General features: G+C 36.2%; 2 protein-coding genes across 6 annotated transcripts in view; one reads left to right on the forward strand and one right to left on the reverse strand.

Annotated features, from left to right (window-relative positions):
- The window catches only part of LOC129722574 (uncharacterized oxidoreductase YjmC), a 14,077-nt gene extending 1,929 nt beyond the window's left edge, over positions 1-12,148 (forward strand). For 4 of the 5 annotated variants that reach the window (XM_055676150.1, XM_055676147.1, XM_055676148.1 and 1 more), the window contains exons 2-6: positions 7,954-8,323; positions 9,950-10,378; positions 10,434-10,648; positions 10,704-11,060; positions 11,126-12,148. In XM_055676150.1, the coding sequence (XP_055532125.1) occupies positions 8,041-8,323; positions 9,950-10,378; positions 10,434-10,648; positions 10,704-11,060; positions 11,126-11,284 (1,443 nt within the window). In that variant the 5' untranslated portion in view covers positions 7,954-8,040 and the 3' untranslated portion in view covers positions 11,285-12,148. Of the gene's footprint in view, positions 1-7,953; positions 8,324-8,602; positions 8,728-9,949; positions 10,379-10,433; positions 10,649-10,703; positions 11,061-11,125 lie in introns of those variants that run through there. The other variant, XM_055676151.1, reaches the window with a different exon arrangement.
- LOC129722577 (ADP-ribose glycohydrolase OARD1-like) overlaps positions 1-13,275 on the reverse strand; it is a 26,944-nt gene extending 13,669 nt beyond the window's left edge. The window contains exon 1 of the mRNA XM_055676153.1: positions 13,089-13,275. Coding sequence (XP_055532128.1) covers positions 13,089-13,163 — 75 coding nt within the window. The 5' untranslated portion in view covers positions 13,164-13,275. The remainder of the gene's footprint in view (positions 1-13,088) is intronic.
- Between the last annotated feature and the right edge of the window lie 5,376 nt (positions 13,276-18,651).

An 18,651-nucleotide genomic window follows, 5' to 3' on the forward strand; every position in this document is an offset into this window, starting at 1 on the left:
GAGATGTTTTCGAGCATTAACTTTTGTATGCTTTTGTACTACTTTTCAGAGACATTTTGAAGTTTTTTGACGTTAATTTGGGATAAACTTGTAGTTTTCGGCCTTTTCCTAAGTTTGTTTCCAGTTTTTTTAAAGGTTTTATTTCCTGTTAAACTGAAATTTAAATTATATAGGGTATCGGCTTTTTTATATTCTCGCTTATTTTCCGTCGGCCTAGTTCCGCTACTGTTATTGTGCCAATCACCGACGCCCGGTGAGGCGACTCTACCCAGGACCCTAACTTACGACCTGTTGATTAACGGACCGGCGCCAACGGCTTTACTTCCTCTTGCGATGGAAGGCGTAATCCCAGAGATTTTCCGCATAAGGAAATCTCCTGGTGTCGGCTAGGATTGAATCTAGACCAGTGGGTTTGGTTATGAGTGGATCACGCCACCCCACAACCATCGACATCTATGTCGGCGTTGAGATTCGAACCCAGGCGTCGATCGTGGTAGGCCCCCGCCCAGGGTATCGGCTCTATTATCGTCATGTTTTACCTATTATCGTCAGGGTAGTGAATGATGTCCAAGATAGTTAATTTCTTGCGTGATGGTTCTTCATAATGCAGAGTACCTCTTTGCAAAATATAAGTTCTCTATGACTTCCTTAGCCTCCGGACGATAATAGGTGAATTCTGACGATAGAAGAGCCGATACCCTATTTTTTTACTTTTTGTTTAAAATATTTGCAGTCAGTAAGCTACTCAGCCTGCAATAAAAGCAAAGTCTAGGTGCTACATTCCGATTCGGAATTTGACCTTTTGTTTGTTATACACAGACTTTGCAGCCAACTGTTTAGTGTACAGGACAATTGCGGGGCTAGCGCTACGATTCTACTGACACTAACAGTCTCTCCCGAGCCGAGACTCGAGACTACGACGACTGGCTTGTTAGGCCAGCCTTGAGATCATGTGGGAGATACTTAGCCTGCATTTCGCGCGTATTGACGTATAAACTTGACGTATTTGTTTTCTAATCTCTTCTACCGTATTTGTATTTGTAATAGAATTTGAATAAAGGCTAAAGCCCGTTACCCATTCCTAATAATAAGTTTTACATTGCACTTATGCAGGTTAGTTACATACAAAAATATAAATATAGGATTGGTTAATTACTAGTCAAACAATGAAAAAAACACTAATAAACACTAAATCATCGTACGGTACATTTTTGAGTAATGCCCTTTTGAAGGTTGTAAAGTACAAAAAAATGATATAAAAACGACGAAATACTTATTGTAAAGCACGTTTTTCAACCACCATTTTATGAAACAACTTCCGAAATAGTTTCTACTCATTCCAAGGGTTATATTTCAAGACAATAACAATTGGTGGAAAGATTTATTTGAAAATCCCACAGTGCACAGTGGTCTAAACTCGTAAAATAGTGATCGTCCTAGATTTGGCTGTGAAAAATTGATTTCATGTACTCCATGTCTTCAGCAAAATTGTTTCATAGAACAAGGCCTTACTTTTGGCGTTTTTAGTTTTTCGATCAATCCACCTAATAGTGAGATGAAAAAAATATTTTTTCTAATTTTCAATATATCAGATTGCTTCCTTCAGCAAAGTTGTGGAAAATTTTAAAAGAAAAACAGTTGCTGAATACTGCGATGTCCTATCTGTACGTTTGACACGACAAAATAGAGTTTTTTGTGAAACACCCCTCCTTAAAATCAGTTTTTTGTCTATAACTTTTTCTATGATTGTCAAAACAATAAATTTTATAAAGTCTTGAGAGAATATTAGTTGAATGAATAAAATCTTAGAACATTTTGCATTGTTTTGACCATTACAGACAAAATTATAGACAAAAAACTGATTTTAAGGAGGGGTGTTCCACACAAAACTCTATTTTGTCGTGTCCAACGTACAGATAGGACATGGATTGATCGAAAAACTAAAAACGCCAAAAGTAAGGCCTTGTTCTGTGAAACAATTTTGCTGAAGACATGGAGTACATAAAATCAACTTTTCACAGTCAAATCTAGGACGATCACGATTTTACGAGTTTAGACCACTGTGCACTGTGGGATTTTCAAATAAATCTTTCCACCAATTGTTATTGTCTTGAAATATAACCCTTGAAATGTGTAGAAACTATTTTGAAAGTTATTATATAAAATGGTGGTTGAAAAACGTGCTTTACAATAAGTATTTCGTCGTTTTTATATCACTTTTTTGTACTTTACAACCTTTAAAAGGACATTACTCAAAAATGTACCGTACGATGATTTTGAAATTTTGACCAGACATTCTGGACGTCGTAACGAATCGAATGATGTACTCAGATTCTTTGGTGCATTTTTTTTATAATAACAGTCTGTGGGAGCACCGTGAATGACTTGCGTTTTTCTCTCGGCCATGTTTGCTTTAAACTGTGATTTTTGGAAATTGAAGTTTAACAGGTAGATTCATCATGAGTCGCCTAGACATTTATTGGGCTCAACAAAGTAAAATCTTATTTCGATCTTACTAGAAATTTGTATGAAGTTATCAAAACTTCAAGGGAATAAAATAGCCTTTTACCATCTTACGTTTCCTTGGACTTATAAAAAAAAAACGTTTTGAGCTATTGATGAATTGTTTACTTGCGATTACCGGATCCCAAAAGGCCATATCGGGTGATTTCAGCAAGTACGCTACTCTTCGATTGGACTTGATCTGGCAATAGCCCCTAGAATTGGGTAACCCTGAAAATCTTATTGAATTTTTTTTTTTCCTCTATAGATCTTATTGATCATGTTTTGCTTGCAAGAGGCTGTCGGATTCGATGGCAGGTTTCTGACCCGTTCTAACATTGAGCACCGCAACCGCTCACGATGGCCATAATCTCTGCTGATTCATGAAATCATGAACTTCCGTTTATCCAAAGAAATTATTTCCGACAAATGTACTGAAGTTGATTATATTGCTTTAAAATCCATGAACTTAACGCAAATTTTAACGTTGGCATTCTGACATCTTAAAATATAATGAGTAAATCAGTCAATACTTTCGCTGTTTGTTATTCCACGGAAATATAGGTTCAGAGGGACATTCTTTTTTCACCCCTGAACGTATATTTGAATACAGGGCTGCTAGCATTTTACGTATTAAGATTCTTTGTTCATATGCTAAATTCCTAAACCGTAAAAGGGGGAGCAAATTGCGCTGTTTTCTTTTCTACACTGCTTATTTTTTTTTTTTTTTAAAGGAGGGATTTGTTAGTAGCTTAAGTATTTATGATAAATATTAGTAAATAATGAGTATGTGTGTCCAATCACAAATGGTGACTTCTCAACACTGTTAGAAATTTGTGATTTTAATTGTTAGGATTTGTTTGCTTTCGCAATTAGGACTTATCATTCGTAGGGATTTAAACCTACTTGTCAGAAAAGGGGAAGTAAACTTACAACTAACTTAATTGCTAACTTATTGGCTATAAAGAGAGCTTATCGTAGCAATTGAGGATTGCAACGATTTTTGTCGAAAATTGTTAATAATTTTATTTGACATAGCTTCTAATGGTTCAACACCAGTAAGTCTATGTAATTCGAGTGTACCAAACCAAGGAGGACGCTTCAAAATCATTTTCAGAATTTTATTCTGAATCCTTTGAAGCGTTTTCTTCCTTGTTGAACAGCAACTTGACCAGATCGGTACAGCATAAAGCATTGCTGGTCTAAAAATTTGTTTGTAAATCAAAAGTTTGTTCTTTAAACAAAGTTTAGAATTCCTGTTAATGAGAGGATATAAACATCTCGTATATTTGATGCACTTGGCTTGTATACTATCAATGTGCTCTTTGAAAATAAGTTTTTTATCATAAATTAGTCCCAAGTACTTAACCTTGTCGGACCAACTTAAAATAACCCCATTCATCTTGACAACGTGATTATTGTTTGGCTTGAGGAAAGAAGCCCTAGGCTTATGCGGAAAAATTATCATTTGAGTTTTAGAAGCATTGGGAGAGATTTTCCACTTTTGCAAGTAGGAAGAAAAAATATCTAAACTTTTCTGCAATCGACTGCATATGACACGAAGACTTTTTCCTTTTACGGAAATGCTTGTGTCATCGCAGAACAATGACTTTGTGCATCCTGGAGGCAAATCAGGAAGATCTGAAGTGAATATGTTGTACAGGACTGGACCCAAGACTGAACCTTGAGGTACACCTGCTCTGACAGGAAATCTATCAGATTTTGAATTCTGATAGACAACCTGCAGAGTTCGATCAGTAAGATAATTTTTCAAAATTTTGATTAGGAAAATTGGAAAATTAAAAGTTTGCAATTTCGCAATCAAACCTTTATGCCAAACACTGTCGAATGCTTTTTCTATGTCTAAAAGAGCAGCTCCAGTGGAATAACCTTCAGATTTGTTAGCTCGTATCATATTAGTAACTCTGAGCAATTGATGAGTTGTGGAATGCCCATGGCGAAATCCAAACTGTTCATTTGCAAGAATTGAATTTTCGTTGATGTGTGACATCATTCTGTTAAGAATAATTCTCTCAAACAGTTTACTTATTGAAGAAAGCAAACTGATTGGTCGATAACTTGAAACTTCAGCTGGGTTCTTATCTGGTTTTAAAATGGGAGTAATTTTTGCATTTTTCCATAATTTGGGAAAATATGCAATTTTGAAGCAGCAATTGAAAATTTTTACTAAAAATTCCATTGTGCTCTCAGGGAGATGTTTGATTAGTATATTAAAGATTCCATCGTCACCAGGTGCTTTCATATTTTTGAAATTTTTAATAATTGATTTAATCTCATTCAAGTTAGTTTCAATTATTTCTGCAGGTAAAAAATTCTGGGAAGAAATTAAATCAAATTGACGCCATTTTCAATTGGACTCACAAAATTCAAATTTGAGTTATGAACACTCTCAAACTTCTGAGCAAGTCTTTGAGCCTTTTGTTCATTGGATACAAGAAAACGTTCACCATCTTTTAAAACTGGAATAGGCTTTGAAGGTTTCTTAAGAATCTTCGACAGCTTCCAAAATGGTTTTGAATATGGTTTCAATTTTTCAACTTTAGTCTCAAAATTTTGATTTCTCAGAAGAGTAAATCTATGTTTAATCTCTTTCTGTAAATCTTTATAAATAGTTTTAAAAACAGGGTCACGAGAACGTTGATATTGACGTCTGCGGACATTTTTCAAACGAATTAGAAGTTGAAGATTTTCGTCAATTATTGGTGAATCAAATTTCACTTGAGCCTTTGGAACAGAATAATTCCTGGCATCAACAATTGCACATTTTAATGCGTCCAAAGCGGAATCAATATTCACTTCGTTTTGCAAATCAAGCTCATTATTGAAATTTCTCTCAATATGAGTTTTGTATCTTTCCCAATTAGCCTTGTTATAATTAAAAACAGAGCTCATAGGGTTTAAAACTGATTCATGTGATAAAGAAAAAGTTATTGGAAGATGATCAGAATCAAAGTCAGCATGTGTGATCAAATCACTACATACATGACTTTGATCTGTAAGCACCAAATCAATTGTTGAAGGGTTTCTTACAGAAGAAAAGCATGTAGGACTATTCGGAGACAAAATAGAATAGTATCCTGAAGAACAATCGTTGAATAAAATTTTGCCATTGGAATTACTTTGAGAATTATTCCATGAACGATGTTTAGCGTTAAAATCGCCGATTATGAAAAATTTCGAACGATTTCTGGTGAGTTTTTGTAAATCACCTTTAAAATAATTTTTGAGCTCGCGTGTGCATTGAAATGGTAAATATGCTGCGGCAATAAATAAAATCCCAAGTTCAGTTTGAACTTCAATTCCCAAAGTTTCAATAACTTTCGTCTCAAGATGGGGAAGAGCACGATGTTTGATTCGGCGATGAATAACAATTGCAACTCCACCGCCGGAACCCTGAATCCTATCATATCTATGAACCACGTAATTGGGATCATATTTTAATTTTATGTTAGGTTTCAAAAATGTTTCAGTAATAATTGCAATATGCACATTATTTACTGTTAAAAAGTTAAAAAGCTCATTCTCATTGGCCTTCAATGAGCGAGCATTCCAATTTAATATTTTAATTGTTTTATTTAAAATCATTGCAAAATTTTAAATTAGAAACAATTTTAATAGTAAAATTTGTGCCTATTTGAATGGCTTCAAACATTGATTTTGCCTGCAACATGGCGTTCATAAGATCGAACATCGCCTGTTGCAAAAAAAAAAGTTTACCTGCCGTAATAGGCCCCAGGCAGTTGACATTAGAAAAAATATTTTCGGCAGCAATATTAGCTGGAGTGATAGGTGTACAATTATTTTCTAGCCTGTTTTGCTTACCCATATTAACGGTCATTTTCGAACTACCAACACTAGGCGGTATAATGTTCGAACTACCTGTAACCTGTGCATAAGTTAAACGGGTATGCAAAGGAGTAGGTAAACTATGCGTCACTGGTACGCTTGGAGAATTTTGTTTTGAAGTTGGTTTTAATTGAGAAATTGAATTTTGTTTACCTTGCCTTGCCTTAACAATTGCTAAACGGACTGGGCATTGATAAAAATTTGACATATGGTTGCCGTTACAATTCGCACAGCGAAAATTTTTACTCTCTTTCACAGGACATGTGTCCTTTTTGTGAGAAGAGTCTCCACAATTAAGACATTTTTGGTCCATGTTACAGAATTTGGAACCATGGCCATAACGTTGGCAAGTACGGCATTGGGTGATATGCTTTTCACCTCCGCCATACTTCCTATAAATTTCCCACTTTACACGCACATTATACAAAGCATGTGCTTTTTCAAAAAATTTTAAGTTGTTAACCTCATTGCGGTTAAAATTAATTAAATAATTAACAAGGGAAATTCCAGTTCTCTGACTGTTTTCGCCTCGTGATTTTTGTTTCATTAGAATTACTTGGGTAGGGGCTATGCCAAGTAATTCTGTTAAAGTAAGTTTGATCTCATCAACGGTTTGATCGTTGGTGAGACCTTTCAAGACAACCTTGAACGGCTTGGTGTTCTTGGTGTCATATGTAAAAAATTTGTACATCTTGTCAGTTAAATACTGAACAAGACGATCACGACCCTTTACTGAGTCGGCTAATAAGCGGCATTCACCTCTACGGCCAATTTGATAGGTAACTTTAACGTCAGAAACAAACGTTGAAAGTTCCTTTTTGAATATATTAAATTCAGAAGAAATAGTTACCACAATAGGTGGAACTTTCTCCTTTTTTAAAGATTTTATATTTTGTATAGTTTCATTATTAATAACTTCCATTTCACCAGCTTCTTGCTCAGGCAAAATATCAAAAGGATTGTCACTACAGACACTCGATGTGTCAGAAAGAGATGCCTCTCTTTTCCTCCCCGCAGCGATGCGAGGTTTCTTTTTCCGTCCAGCCATTTCAGGTGATACGAAAAAGTTAAAACAAATGTTAAATTCAAAAGTAGGTAGTCTTGAGAAAGACTGATGGGAAATAACTTTCAGGTAATCTTTAAAAGACACACTGACACTGCTTATTGATTTGACGCTGTGTGAGCACGTCTCAATTACTCGTTAAGACACCGCAATTCCGTTCCAGAGACTGCGTTGTTAGCAGGGCAAAGAGTAAGTTACAGCTGTTCTACTCACGTCTTGTTTATCACGACGCATTGTGCAATTATTCGATACAAGTCAATCAATTTTTGAAATCATTCAAGAACGCTATTTCAAAATACACAGTACGAAAGTTTTAATTTGTCGTTCGAGACACTAACAACAGTTTTATATGTCTATCTACTATATAAATACGATTATATAATGAAGGGTTATAAGCCAGATCAGTTCCATTAAGATAATTTTGTTTGACATTATGATAAAATATATGCCCAAAATTGAGTAGTATCAGTTCAAATATTTGGAAAAAAAAATGTTACATCTCAATAAATTACAATCCACAGTACACATCCCACCACCACCGTGCCGCGTAAACTACGATTCCCATTCGTACGCTACCCCAGCAGTGTTGGGCGGACGACAAGCGAAACATGCTTCTAACGGCGACGCAACACGTGGTCCTTGCGGCTGCGGAGGCTGCCATGTGTCTAAAACAATGTACTCCAAAGTGTTCAGCGTTAATGCTTCAGCGTGTATTGGTGTGCGGACAACAGTCCTACGGCAACTACAGCAGTGTCGCCATCGCGGAAAACTGTCGCAAGGGTCGCAATTGCGAAGCGACAGCAGAACTCGGAACAACTACTGTGCGACCAGTTGCTTCCGATCGTAGGAGCAAGCAGGAGTTGAACGGATTTTTCGGATCCAACCAAGGAGGTAAGTGGAAACAAGGCGAAAAAGTGGGTGTCTCGAGGTAGATTCCGATGATCAGTTTGAATCAGATATTTCTCATGGAAATTGTGCAATCGCTGTCGCATGGAATAGAAAATTATTTTTCGGACACTGCACTTCAGTTGTTTTGAATGAAGATGATAACGACGATCCGTTATTATTGCCACATTACTTTATCATTGTATGGCCAAGTTGCATAGAAAGGTATTCTGTTGGTGATTTGTTGTTATCAGGTCTACGGTCATTTAGTTCCAGTGTAAGTTACGATAAGGTTGAACAGATAAAGCCTAAGAAGCAATATAGAGAATCGTGAAATAACAGAAATCAGTTGCGTAGCATTAACGGTTGAAGTTGTAGATCTGCTGATCGTGCAAGTTGACGCTAAGAGTGTAAGATTACGAATTATATTATGGATACATGACTAAAGTTTCAGAAAGTGCTAATTTGTCATTTTATTTGTATAGAACAGGTTGAGTTACCTGTTCAAATATGTATCAGGAAAGGTGCAAATTGCTTGCCAAACGAAAACGTCTTCAAAAATTCTTGTGCATTACAATCTATTATAACTCTAGGTTTGGGCGAAAAAATCAGCAGTGCTATTTTTTTTTACTTCAGCTAAACGTGAATTTTGTGGAGTTTTGCGCACGCATGCTGATTATGCATTGTAATCTAATCAAATCATGTAATTATTACCAGTTTTTTTAGATACCCACGTGTATGGCAGGTATCTTTTGGATTGAGCTGTTTTTGCTACAAATTACACTAATTTTATCAATCTCCTTGTGGAAACATTTATTTGAAATTGTGGTAATAATCACTAATAATCAGTAGTGTCACTCATATTTGGAATTCAGAACTGATTATTCTCGTTAGAATTTCGTACCACAACTTCAAGGTTGATTTTTCTCGAAGCAGTTTGAAGTTTGATGCATGTTTAAAAAAACTCAGGCGGTTTATTTTTAACAGAGAAACAATGCATAACTACCGTAATTATGCATTCTGAGTTCTGGAAAGCCTATTGTCAATAGTTTGCGATAGACAATTTGTCTAGCTTAACCGAAAATTGCATATGTTTTAAAAGCGTAGATCACATATGATTATATGATTTGAAAATAAATAAAAGCATAACATCTAGTCACGAGATTCGATAAATAAAATCGCAAAGCAAACTGTATTTCATCTCGCCCTTGCTTTTAAGCTGACGATTTTCATAGCAGAAACGATTTGCTGCACGCTCGTGTTTTCTTTTTTGTCAGTGACGCAGGTTTATGATGGTATTCATGTTTTGATATTTCTGTCTTCGAATTTTTAATTTTCCCTAGCAAAATTAGATTCACCGCCGGTTCATACGAAAAGTCGAGCGAACATAGGTCACCTTCAAATAGTAGAAAAAAGAAAAGACTGAAGAACTGGTGACTGACACGAAATTGTTGATACTTTTTTACTCTCGTGTGGCAAAAAAAAAACATCATCACATGAAGATTTTTTATGCGAAATTTTTGCACATATTTTTGATTGAGGCAGTATGAATGCCGTAAAATTGTTCAATAAGCCACTATCTGACTAAACCAAGCATTATTGTTCAGATAAATACTAACACTTTGACATTAGTTCCTTTTCCCAGATCCACTTACTCAGTAGCCCAAGCACCGGTAAGAAACCAGATACAAATCAGAAACATGGCTACTCAAACTCAGCCTCCTCGCTTGATCGCCGTTGAGGAAGCTCGACGTTTCATGGTGGATTGCTTCGTCAAATCCAAGACGCCTTTGAGTCATGCTCAGCAAATGGCAGATCTACTAGTCGAGGCTGACTATCGTGGACATTTTAGCCACGGTATGAATCGGTTGGAAATGTACATCAATGATCTGCACATAAATTCCTGCAACGGAGCAGCGGTACCAACTGTGCTGAACGACATGCCTGCTGCAGCATGGGTCGACGGTAACAACGGCCTGGGAGCCGTAGTTGGCAATTTCTGTATGGATTTGGCGGTTAAGAAAGCTAAGGAAGTTGGAGTTGGGTGGGTTGTTGCTAAAAGTAAGTGTTTTGAAATTCGTATTTCAACCGTCTCAGACGATCATTTTTTTTTTAGGATCCAATCACTATGGTATTGCTGGCTGGTATACATTACGTGCAATGAAGCAAGGTTGTATCGGCATATCAATGACTAATACATCACCGTTGGCTAGTCCAACTAGAAGTAAAGAAGCCGCCCTAGGAACGAATCCATTGTCGGTTGGTGCACCTGCTGAAAATGGGGATGGATTTGTGCTGGACATGGCAACTACTGCTGTGGCTGTAGGAAAGGTTGGAAGCCACACCCATTTGATACAATCTCTAAAACGATATTTACTTTTATTAGGTTGAAATGCAACGCCGCAAGGGTGAACCGATTCCGGTTGGTTGGGCGCAAGATCCGTCTGGTCATCCCACTACAGACGCAAATGTCGCTTTCGACACCGGTTGCCTGATGCCACTAGGCGGTACAGAGCTTACCTCGGGTTATAAAGGTTACGGTCTCTCGGCAATGGTGGAGGTCTTCTGCGGTATCATGGCCGGATCCAATTACTCAACCAAAGTGCGAAAATGGACTCATGCCGGTGCGGATTCGGAAGCCAATCTAGGACAATGTTTCGTGGCAATTAATACGGGCTGCTTTGCACCTGGGTTCGAAACAAGGCTGTCTGATTTAAACAGTATTCTGCGAAATATGCCAAGAGTAGGACTAAAACGCAGTATTAACCGTCTAGATGGATACAAAAACCGTTTAATTTTTGATTTCAGACTGATGAATCAAAACCAGTATTGGTGGCTGGAGATCCCGAGAAGATCCACATGAAGAAAGTAGATGAAGAGGGAGGCTTGGCCTATCATGAAAACCAAATCAAGGCTTGCAATCAACTATCTGAACGATTGGGAGTTACTCCAATTGCTTTTGTTTGAAATATTATGTTTTCTCAAAAGTAAACAAATGCATTTACAAAGCAAATCAAATCATACCTTTTCTAAAAAGAATGCTCATGTTCGTTAGTCATACATAAAGCTCTATTATTCATGCATAACATTTTTTAACCCAATCGGCGTACGCTGTTTCGGAATTTCATATTTGGAATATCACCATTAACAGTCTCCCCCTAGCTGGGATTTGAACATACGACAACTGGCTTGTTAGGCCAGGGGTGACGTTGCGTATCTCGTTTTGAGTAACTCGAACGAAAATAAATGATCGCTGATGGCATTATGTGTCATTTATCGTATTTTTTTGATTTTGAGAGATAGATGAACCAAAGGACAATGACAGCTCTTTTCGAGCTCGAAGCAAAACTGGCATCGTGTGACGTGTTCGAAAATAGTAAAAATCGCTCGAATCGAGTTGCACAATGTCACCCCAGTATTGTACTTGGAGTCCAGCTGGGAGAAATCCCCCGCCCAATTCACTTCGAGCTATTTTAAAGAAAATAAAAACCCACAGACAATAACAACTTAGGCTGTTGGTTTATAGCCGTAGAATCTTCCACATCGTTTACACCACATCTAGGATAGAACGTGACAACCTGCCACCAAAAATCATCTAATTAACTATTAAAGTGACATCCCTGTAAACAGTTATTCATTATTAATGAGTAAAGTCATGTGCTCTTTACGGGAAGGATAAATATTTTTGAATTATATGTTTTTAGTTTTAACAAATTTTGCTTAGAGCTTTGCACTGGAGAGAATATTTGCACTTAAATAGAAGAAGTTGACTTCTTCCAATACTGGATTGTAAAATTTGTTAATTGTGCATAGTAAAATATTTTCAATATATGTATCATTTTTTATTATTTTCGAAAATTTGTTTGCTCATCAGAAAAACTTTAATACACCTAAAACTACTATAAATATTTAAAGCATCCACGTCATACTTTCTAGAAAATATCATATTTATATCTGTCGCAATGTTTTCGGTAACATTACTAGGAGTCGTACGCATTTTTTTACTTGGTTTATCGTTTTCTGTGAAGAAAGCAGTTTAAAAATAATAAAAGTTGTATATTAGATATAAATGCAATACTTTTCTTTTTTTTTATTTCCCGCCAAAAACGCCTACTACACTGCTGAGCGCGCAGCTAGATATGCAAACGATTAGGGTGCAAAACATTCCCTCCCCCATCCCACGCCACCATAAGTAACTACGGTTATGAATTCTGTCGTACATAGGGTATCAACGTCCTCGGCATTTTAGCGTGCACATATCTCATAACCTTTCAACTTGCAAATCTGCGTAAAATAAATTAGGCCTACCTACTCAAGAACCTACACTTCAACAAAATGGCAATAATTTCGCATCCTATTTTAGATAAAAATAAGCCCAGTAATTGGAAAACCGCAATGGTACACAATGCAATGCAAATACAACAATTTTTGTGCAACCTTGATTTGTGTTACGAAAAATCTCTTCATAGGACTATTGAAAGCGGTGAAATATATTTGAAACAAAACAAAATCCTGACAATTTTGTGTTCGTTTAAAGTTAGTGAATTCATCTTGTAATGTCGTAATATAAAAACGCAGTTAAAGCTTATTCAATCACGCAAACTTCTTTTTTATTTTGTTGGCTTTATACATTGCTGCCCTGGCTCTCGCTCGGTCAAAATGTGATAGATTCAACAATAAAACCGGTGTCACAAGTTTGTACGTATATATAATTGCTCTATCTAATAATGTACGAAATAACGCAGGGAAAATAAATATATATTTTACTTACTCGTAGGAATATCGGCGACAAGTTAAAATTCCGTATCAAATTCCTTTGAACGACAAACACTTTTGATAATAACATTCAGTATTTATATTCTACTATTTAGAATCAAGTCTAGCCGGCAGGCTAGCGAATAATCTGAATAATCACTACATAATTAGAAGGAAAGAGATGAAGTTATATTCTTACACTTATTTTATTTAAGCGCAAAGAGAGCGTTCCAGAAGTGGTTGACGTTTATGTCGTGCTTTCTGTAACGTGCGTTACTTTTGAATAGAGTAAATAGGGTAAAAACGAAAAAAATTAAAAGGATTAGACAAAACTAATCACTGTGGCAATAAGAAGCACGACAAACATGTTACTTAATAGAGAGAAATATTGTTTGATATTTCATATAATTAAAACTGTTCTCCAAATTAAATTTTGATTTGCAGCGTTTATAGCTAACATACTTATTCATTTAGTATTTCGGAAGAAGGTTGAATGAATTAAACAAACGTCATTGCTGTTTAAATAGCTGATCACTTTTTCTAATAAATTACTTATAGTTGAAAAAACTATTGCAATGATCAAACTGATACACAATCATCATGAACCACTACTTCATCAACTATAATTGAGCATCTGTTTGGCATTCAATCAGTCGATTTCAGAAAACTCGTTCAACAAGTTTTGCAATGCTGAATCTGCAGTGCATGAAAAAGTGAAACACCCGAATAGAGTATAGTGTACTTTAGAAAACAACATATGAAGTACTTGCTGTCTCATAGAAATACTTATTAGATATTCTTTTTCAATTTAAAAGCCTCCACTGTCAGAATACTTACTACCGTAAGGCGCCCTAACTCTGCGCGGCTCTTAATTCTGCGCACTTCGTATTTAAATGTTAAAAAAATATCGATTAAAAGCAGATTTTCAAAAATGATGTTTGAAAGTAATTTCCGTAAACTGTAAACTGTTAACATTCTGTTTATGTTTCCTTTCTTACTAAACGACATCAACATTTTGATACGAAGTGCGCAGAATCAAGAGCCGCGCAGAATTAGGATGCTTCACGGTACATTGCAATGGAAGTTGGGCAAAACTTAGCAAATACTAAATGCACTAAATGCGCCATTTGCTTTAAGTTAATACAGTTTTAGGGTAGGAAACCTGTTCTAGGCAGCTTATGCAGCCTCCTGTATATTAAGACGAAATACTCGAAATGTGTAAAGTGGAATACAAAACATAAGTATATCAACTTGTCTTTTTTCTGTCAGCACTTGTTTCCAGATAATGATACTGATATAGTAAACTCCAACAATAATTAATTGAGGTTCCCAATCGAGGAACACTATTCCAATCACTCTGAACCTAGTTAAAGCAGTTCCATTTCTGCGTTAGCGTTATCTCATATATACTAAGGTCTTTTTTTACGCGGGGGATGCGTTCCAAATTTGTATGGGCCCGCGTAAAAAAGACTTGAGTTGCAAATATAACGAAGAAAACCGTCCTAAAATGTTTAAACCTCGTTTGAATATGATAGTTGCCAATTTAGAGAATAAAATGCAGTATTTTGAATTTTGAGTATTTACACCAAAAATTGTGAATATTTTTGAAAACTGATATATGATTACCAAAGAAACATTTTTTGGCTAAATGAGCGCTTTTATAACTAATCTTATTCAGCTGACGGCTGAACATTGGTCAAATAATGTATTTCTAAGTGTTTCATCAGCTTTTAACCAGTAGGTTTTGGAGAACTAAATCAGCTACTTGTTATATTCGGCTTCTTCAATAACCCAACAAGGGCCTAATAAGAAGTAACTCAGCCATTTGAACAACTTTTATACATGCTGATCGATTCTGTAGAAGCCATTATTCATTCTTTGTACAGCTTGTAGAAAAACTCTTTTACAGCCAACAGTAGCTGGCTATTAGTCTAAGTAAGCGCCTATATGATAACTTCATGGCTACTAAAATTGTACATTGTCTTTCTGAAAAAGTGCTCTCCAAAACCTACTGGTTAAAAGCTGATGAAACACTTAGAAATACATTATTCGACCAATGTTCAGCTGTCAGCTGAATAAGATTAGATAAAAGCTCTCATTTAGCCAAAAAATGTTTCTTGGGTAATCATATATCAGTTTTCAAAAATATTCACAATTTTTGGTGTAAATACTCAAAATTCAAAATACTGCTGATGGCATTTATGAAGCGAGTGACAACGACAAGAACTATTGTTCCTGATGAGAATGACAAGGAGAATAAAGGATGATTTTTTGCTATTTGGTTTTTCGTGTATTCAGATTTGACAGTTCACGCGGGAATTCTGACAGCTGTCAAAGTCTAATGTACTCAGTTTGGTTTGCCATTTCACCATGAACAGACTTACGCCTGAACAACGCTTACAAATAATCGAATTTTATTACCAAAATTCGTTCTCTGTGAAAAATGTTTAAAATCCACTTTTTTACCGAAAAATTGTGTTCAGTGACGAAGCTCATTCCTGATTAAATGGGTATGTTAATAAGCAAAATCGCCGCATTTGGATCGAAGAGCAACCAGACGCAATACAATAATCGCCAATGCACCCAGAAAAATGCACGGTTTGGTGCGGTTTACACGCTGGAGGCATCATTGGTCCGTACTTCTTCAAAGATGATCAAAATCGCAACGTTACGGTCAATGGCGCTCGCTATCGCGCGATGATTTCTGATTTTTTTTCGTCGGAAATGGAAGAGCTGGGTCTTGTTGGCATGTGGTTTCAGCAAGACGGAGCAACGTGCCACACATCGCGCGAATCAATGGACATATTGCGGAATGAGTTCGGTGAGCAATTCATCTCACGAAATGGACCGGTGAATTGGCCGCCTAGATCATGCGATTTAACACCGCTAGATTATTTTTTGTGGGGCTACGTTAAGTCTCTCGTCTATGCGGATAAGCCAACAATTCCAGCCTTAGAAGACAACATTACACGCGTTATTCGCGAGATACAAGCCTAAATGCTCGAAAAAGTGACCCTAAATTGGACTTTTCGTATGGACCATTTAAAACGTAGCCGTGGCCAACATTTGAATAACATTATCTTCAAAAACCAAAATGCATAAACCAATTTATCGGCTCAAATAAAGATTTCATACAGTTTTGTAATTTTTTGCGTTTTTTTTTCAAAGAAAAACCAAATTCTTAAAAAATCACCTTTTACATTGTAAATTCAGTTATTTCCAATATACATTGCTATTACCTAGAATTAATACCCATCGGCTCTATGAAAGCATTATAACCATTTTGAAATAGTTCCTCGTCCTCAAATTAATTAACAGTAATTAAATTAAAATAACATACTGACTTCTTTCTGTTTGGTATAATTTTTATCATATACGTTTCGCTTTTTAACATATACTTTTATCGTACATATACGTTTCGCTTTTTTAAATATCTCACAAGCTTTTAAACACCGGATAAAAAAATGATAAATTTTTAGACAGAAGACAGTAAGTATCAAGGAGCGTTTATTCAACCAGTTTGTTCAGTGTTTAATTGATGTTGTCTAATAGCTATTTTTTAAATTGAAATAGCGCTTAACCAGCCAATAATTGAATAATGGCGTGGAGTATTTCACAAGTTTTTTTAAACCTGAATTTATTGCTTGTTCAGTTGAAAAAACAACCCTGTGGCAATCCGTTTCACCTGTATGCCGACTTTATTCAGCTATTTTTAAATTCTTAGCTGTTTCATTCAGCCCAATTGTTTGTTGGGTACTCGTGGCTCAAAACGGAAAACGTGATTTAAATGAGATCGATGAGGGACTGCTGATAACAGTAGAGTACGAGTAGCAAGAAGACATTATGCCGGTCATGACAGCACTGAACAACACAGGTTTTACCCACGAGCTCAAACCAGAGAAAAATGAAAGATAGGTAGGCGTTTAACCATTCCTGTAGATTTCTGGTACGTCCGAAGGCCGCAGAGTAATTGCTCGCCGGGTTCGTTGCTTCTACGTTTACTTACAGAAAAACTTCATTTAAGTCTCTGAAAATATTACGCGCTTCCTGACTAGCTAGGGGGCCGTTTTTAAACCACATGGTCATATTTTGATCACTTTTTAAATGCAAAGCTCAAACTGGAGAAAAATGGGAGACATACTTCAAATTTTAAATAACATTATCAAGTTCCAAGAACACAACTTACAGACACATCACATATTTATAGATTTCGAGGTGGCGTATGATTCAGTGAAAGGTAATGGGCTGTGGCAGATTATGCTTGGAAATGATTTCCTAACAAAACTGATTTAATTGATACGTGCGACTCTTGACTGTTTCACATCATTTGTCAGGACAACTGGCGAATTTTCGGATGCGTTCGTTAAGTTGGATGCTTGCTGTTCAACATAGCCTTGGAAGGTGCTGACGAAACACGACGGGTTACAGTAGGCTGGTACAAAGCGCGTATGGCGGATGAGCGACCGGCAAAAATAATTTTCAACAGAGACTCGGATAGAGATCGACGAGGTGGACATCGCACGCGTTGAATGTATGCCGTATGACGTATTTTGGATGCGGCATAGGACCTCTACGATCTGTTTTGTGCTTGACTGCTCTTACTGCGGAGAATAGTCCTGTCCTTGCACCTAGCCGCGGTATGTACTGCGAGTCATTTTTATGCCATATGTAATTATACGTTTCGATGATGAAAAATGTAAACGTTGGTCGCGAAATGTGCCAGAAGTATTTTGTAACGATTGCTGCGTTGTAAAATGTTTGTGTTCAGAAAACGTATGTTGATCATATATGCATGGCCTTTCCAACAACGGAAGTTTTAATAGGCCAGCTCTAGCCTCTTACGTTCTATGCTCTAGCCAAGACAACATCCTGGCTAGAGCATAGGACCAAGGGGCTCGTGTGGTTGTCAAACTCCATATATTTTCCATCTACCACTCATTGACTCTGGTACCAGCGATACTGGTACCCACTTTTGGGTTGGTTTGCCCTAAAACTAGTGAAATAGAGTAACGTCTCAAATTGTCGGTAAACTTATTCTCGAATAAATATCGTTTTAGATGGAAAAAACAAGAACTCAACATTTGTTTTCAGTACAATGTGCACTTTCAATGAATAAGAAAGGTTTTGTAAGCATTTGAAATGAAATATTGGTGTCGTGATGAATTGATGATTGATAAGCAAAATGTTGACGTTTATAGTCCCCTGCATAAAACTGGACTTTCTTAACAAATATAAATTAATTAACTACTGTTAATGTAACAAATTTGACTAAATATTTTTTTAGTTGATTGAGAAAATTAAATAACGGATTTGGATAACATGTCAAATAATACGAAATGTTCAATATTCGACTAGTATAAAGTGCTTTTTTGGCACTTACTGAGAGTAAGAAATATTACGGTCAAATTAATTTTAAAATTTGGTCATCGAAACAATAAAAAATTTTAACCAATGCAATATTGTTTAGACCTCGAATGACACAAGACTAAGATGTTATACTCAAATTTAGCAAAAGTAATCACGGAGCAGTTTTCAACTTCAATTTCAACTATTCATAAGAAGGGTAAAACTGATTAATG

The sequence above is a fragment of the Wyeomyia smithii genome, chromosome 2, assembly GCF_029784165.1.
Source record: "Wyeomyia smithii strain HCP4-BCI-WySm-NY-G18 chromosome 2, ASM2978416v1, whole genome shotgun sequence".
Taxonomy (NCBI): domain Eukaryota; kingdom Metazoa; phylum Arthropoda; class Insecta; order Diptera; family Culicidae; genus Wyeomyia; species Wyeomyia smithii.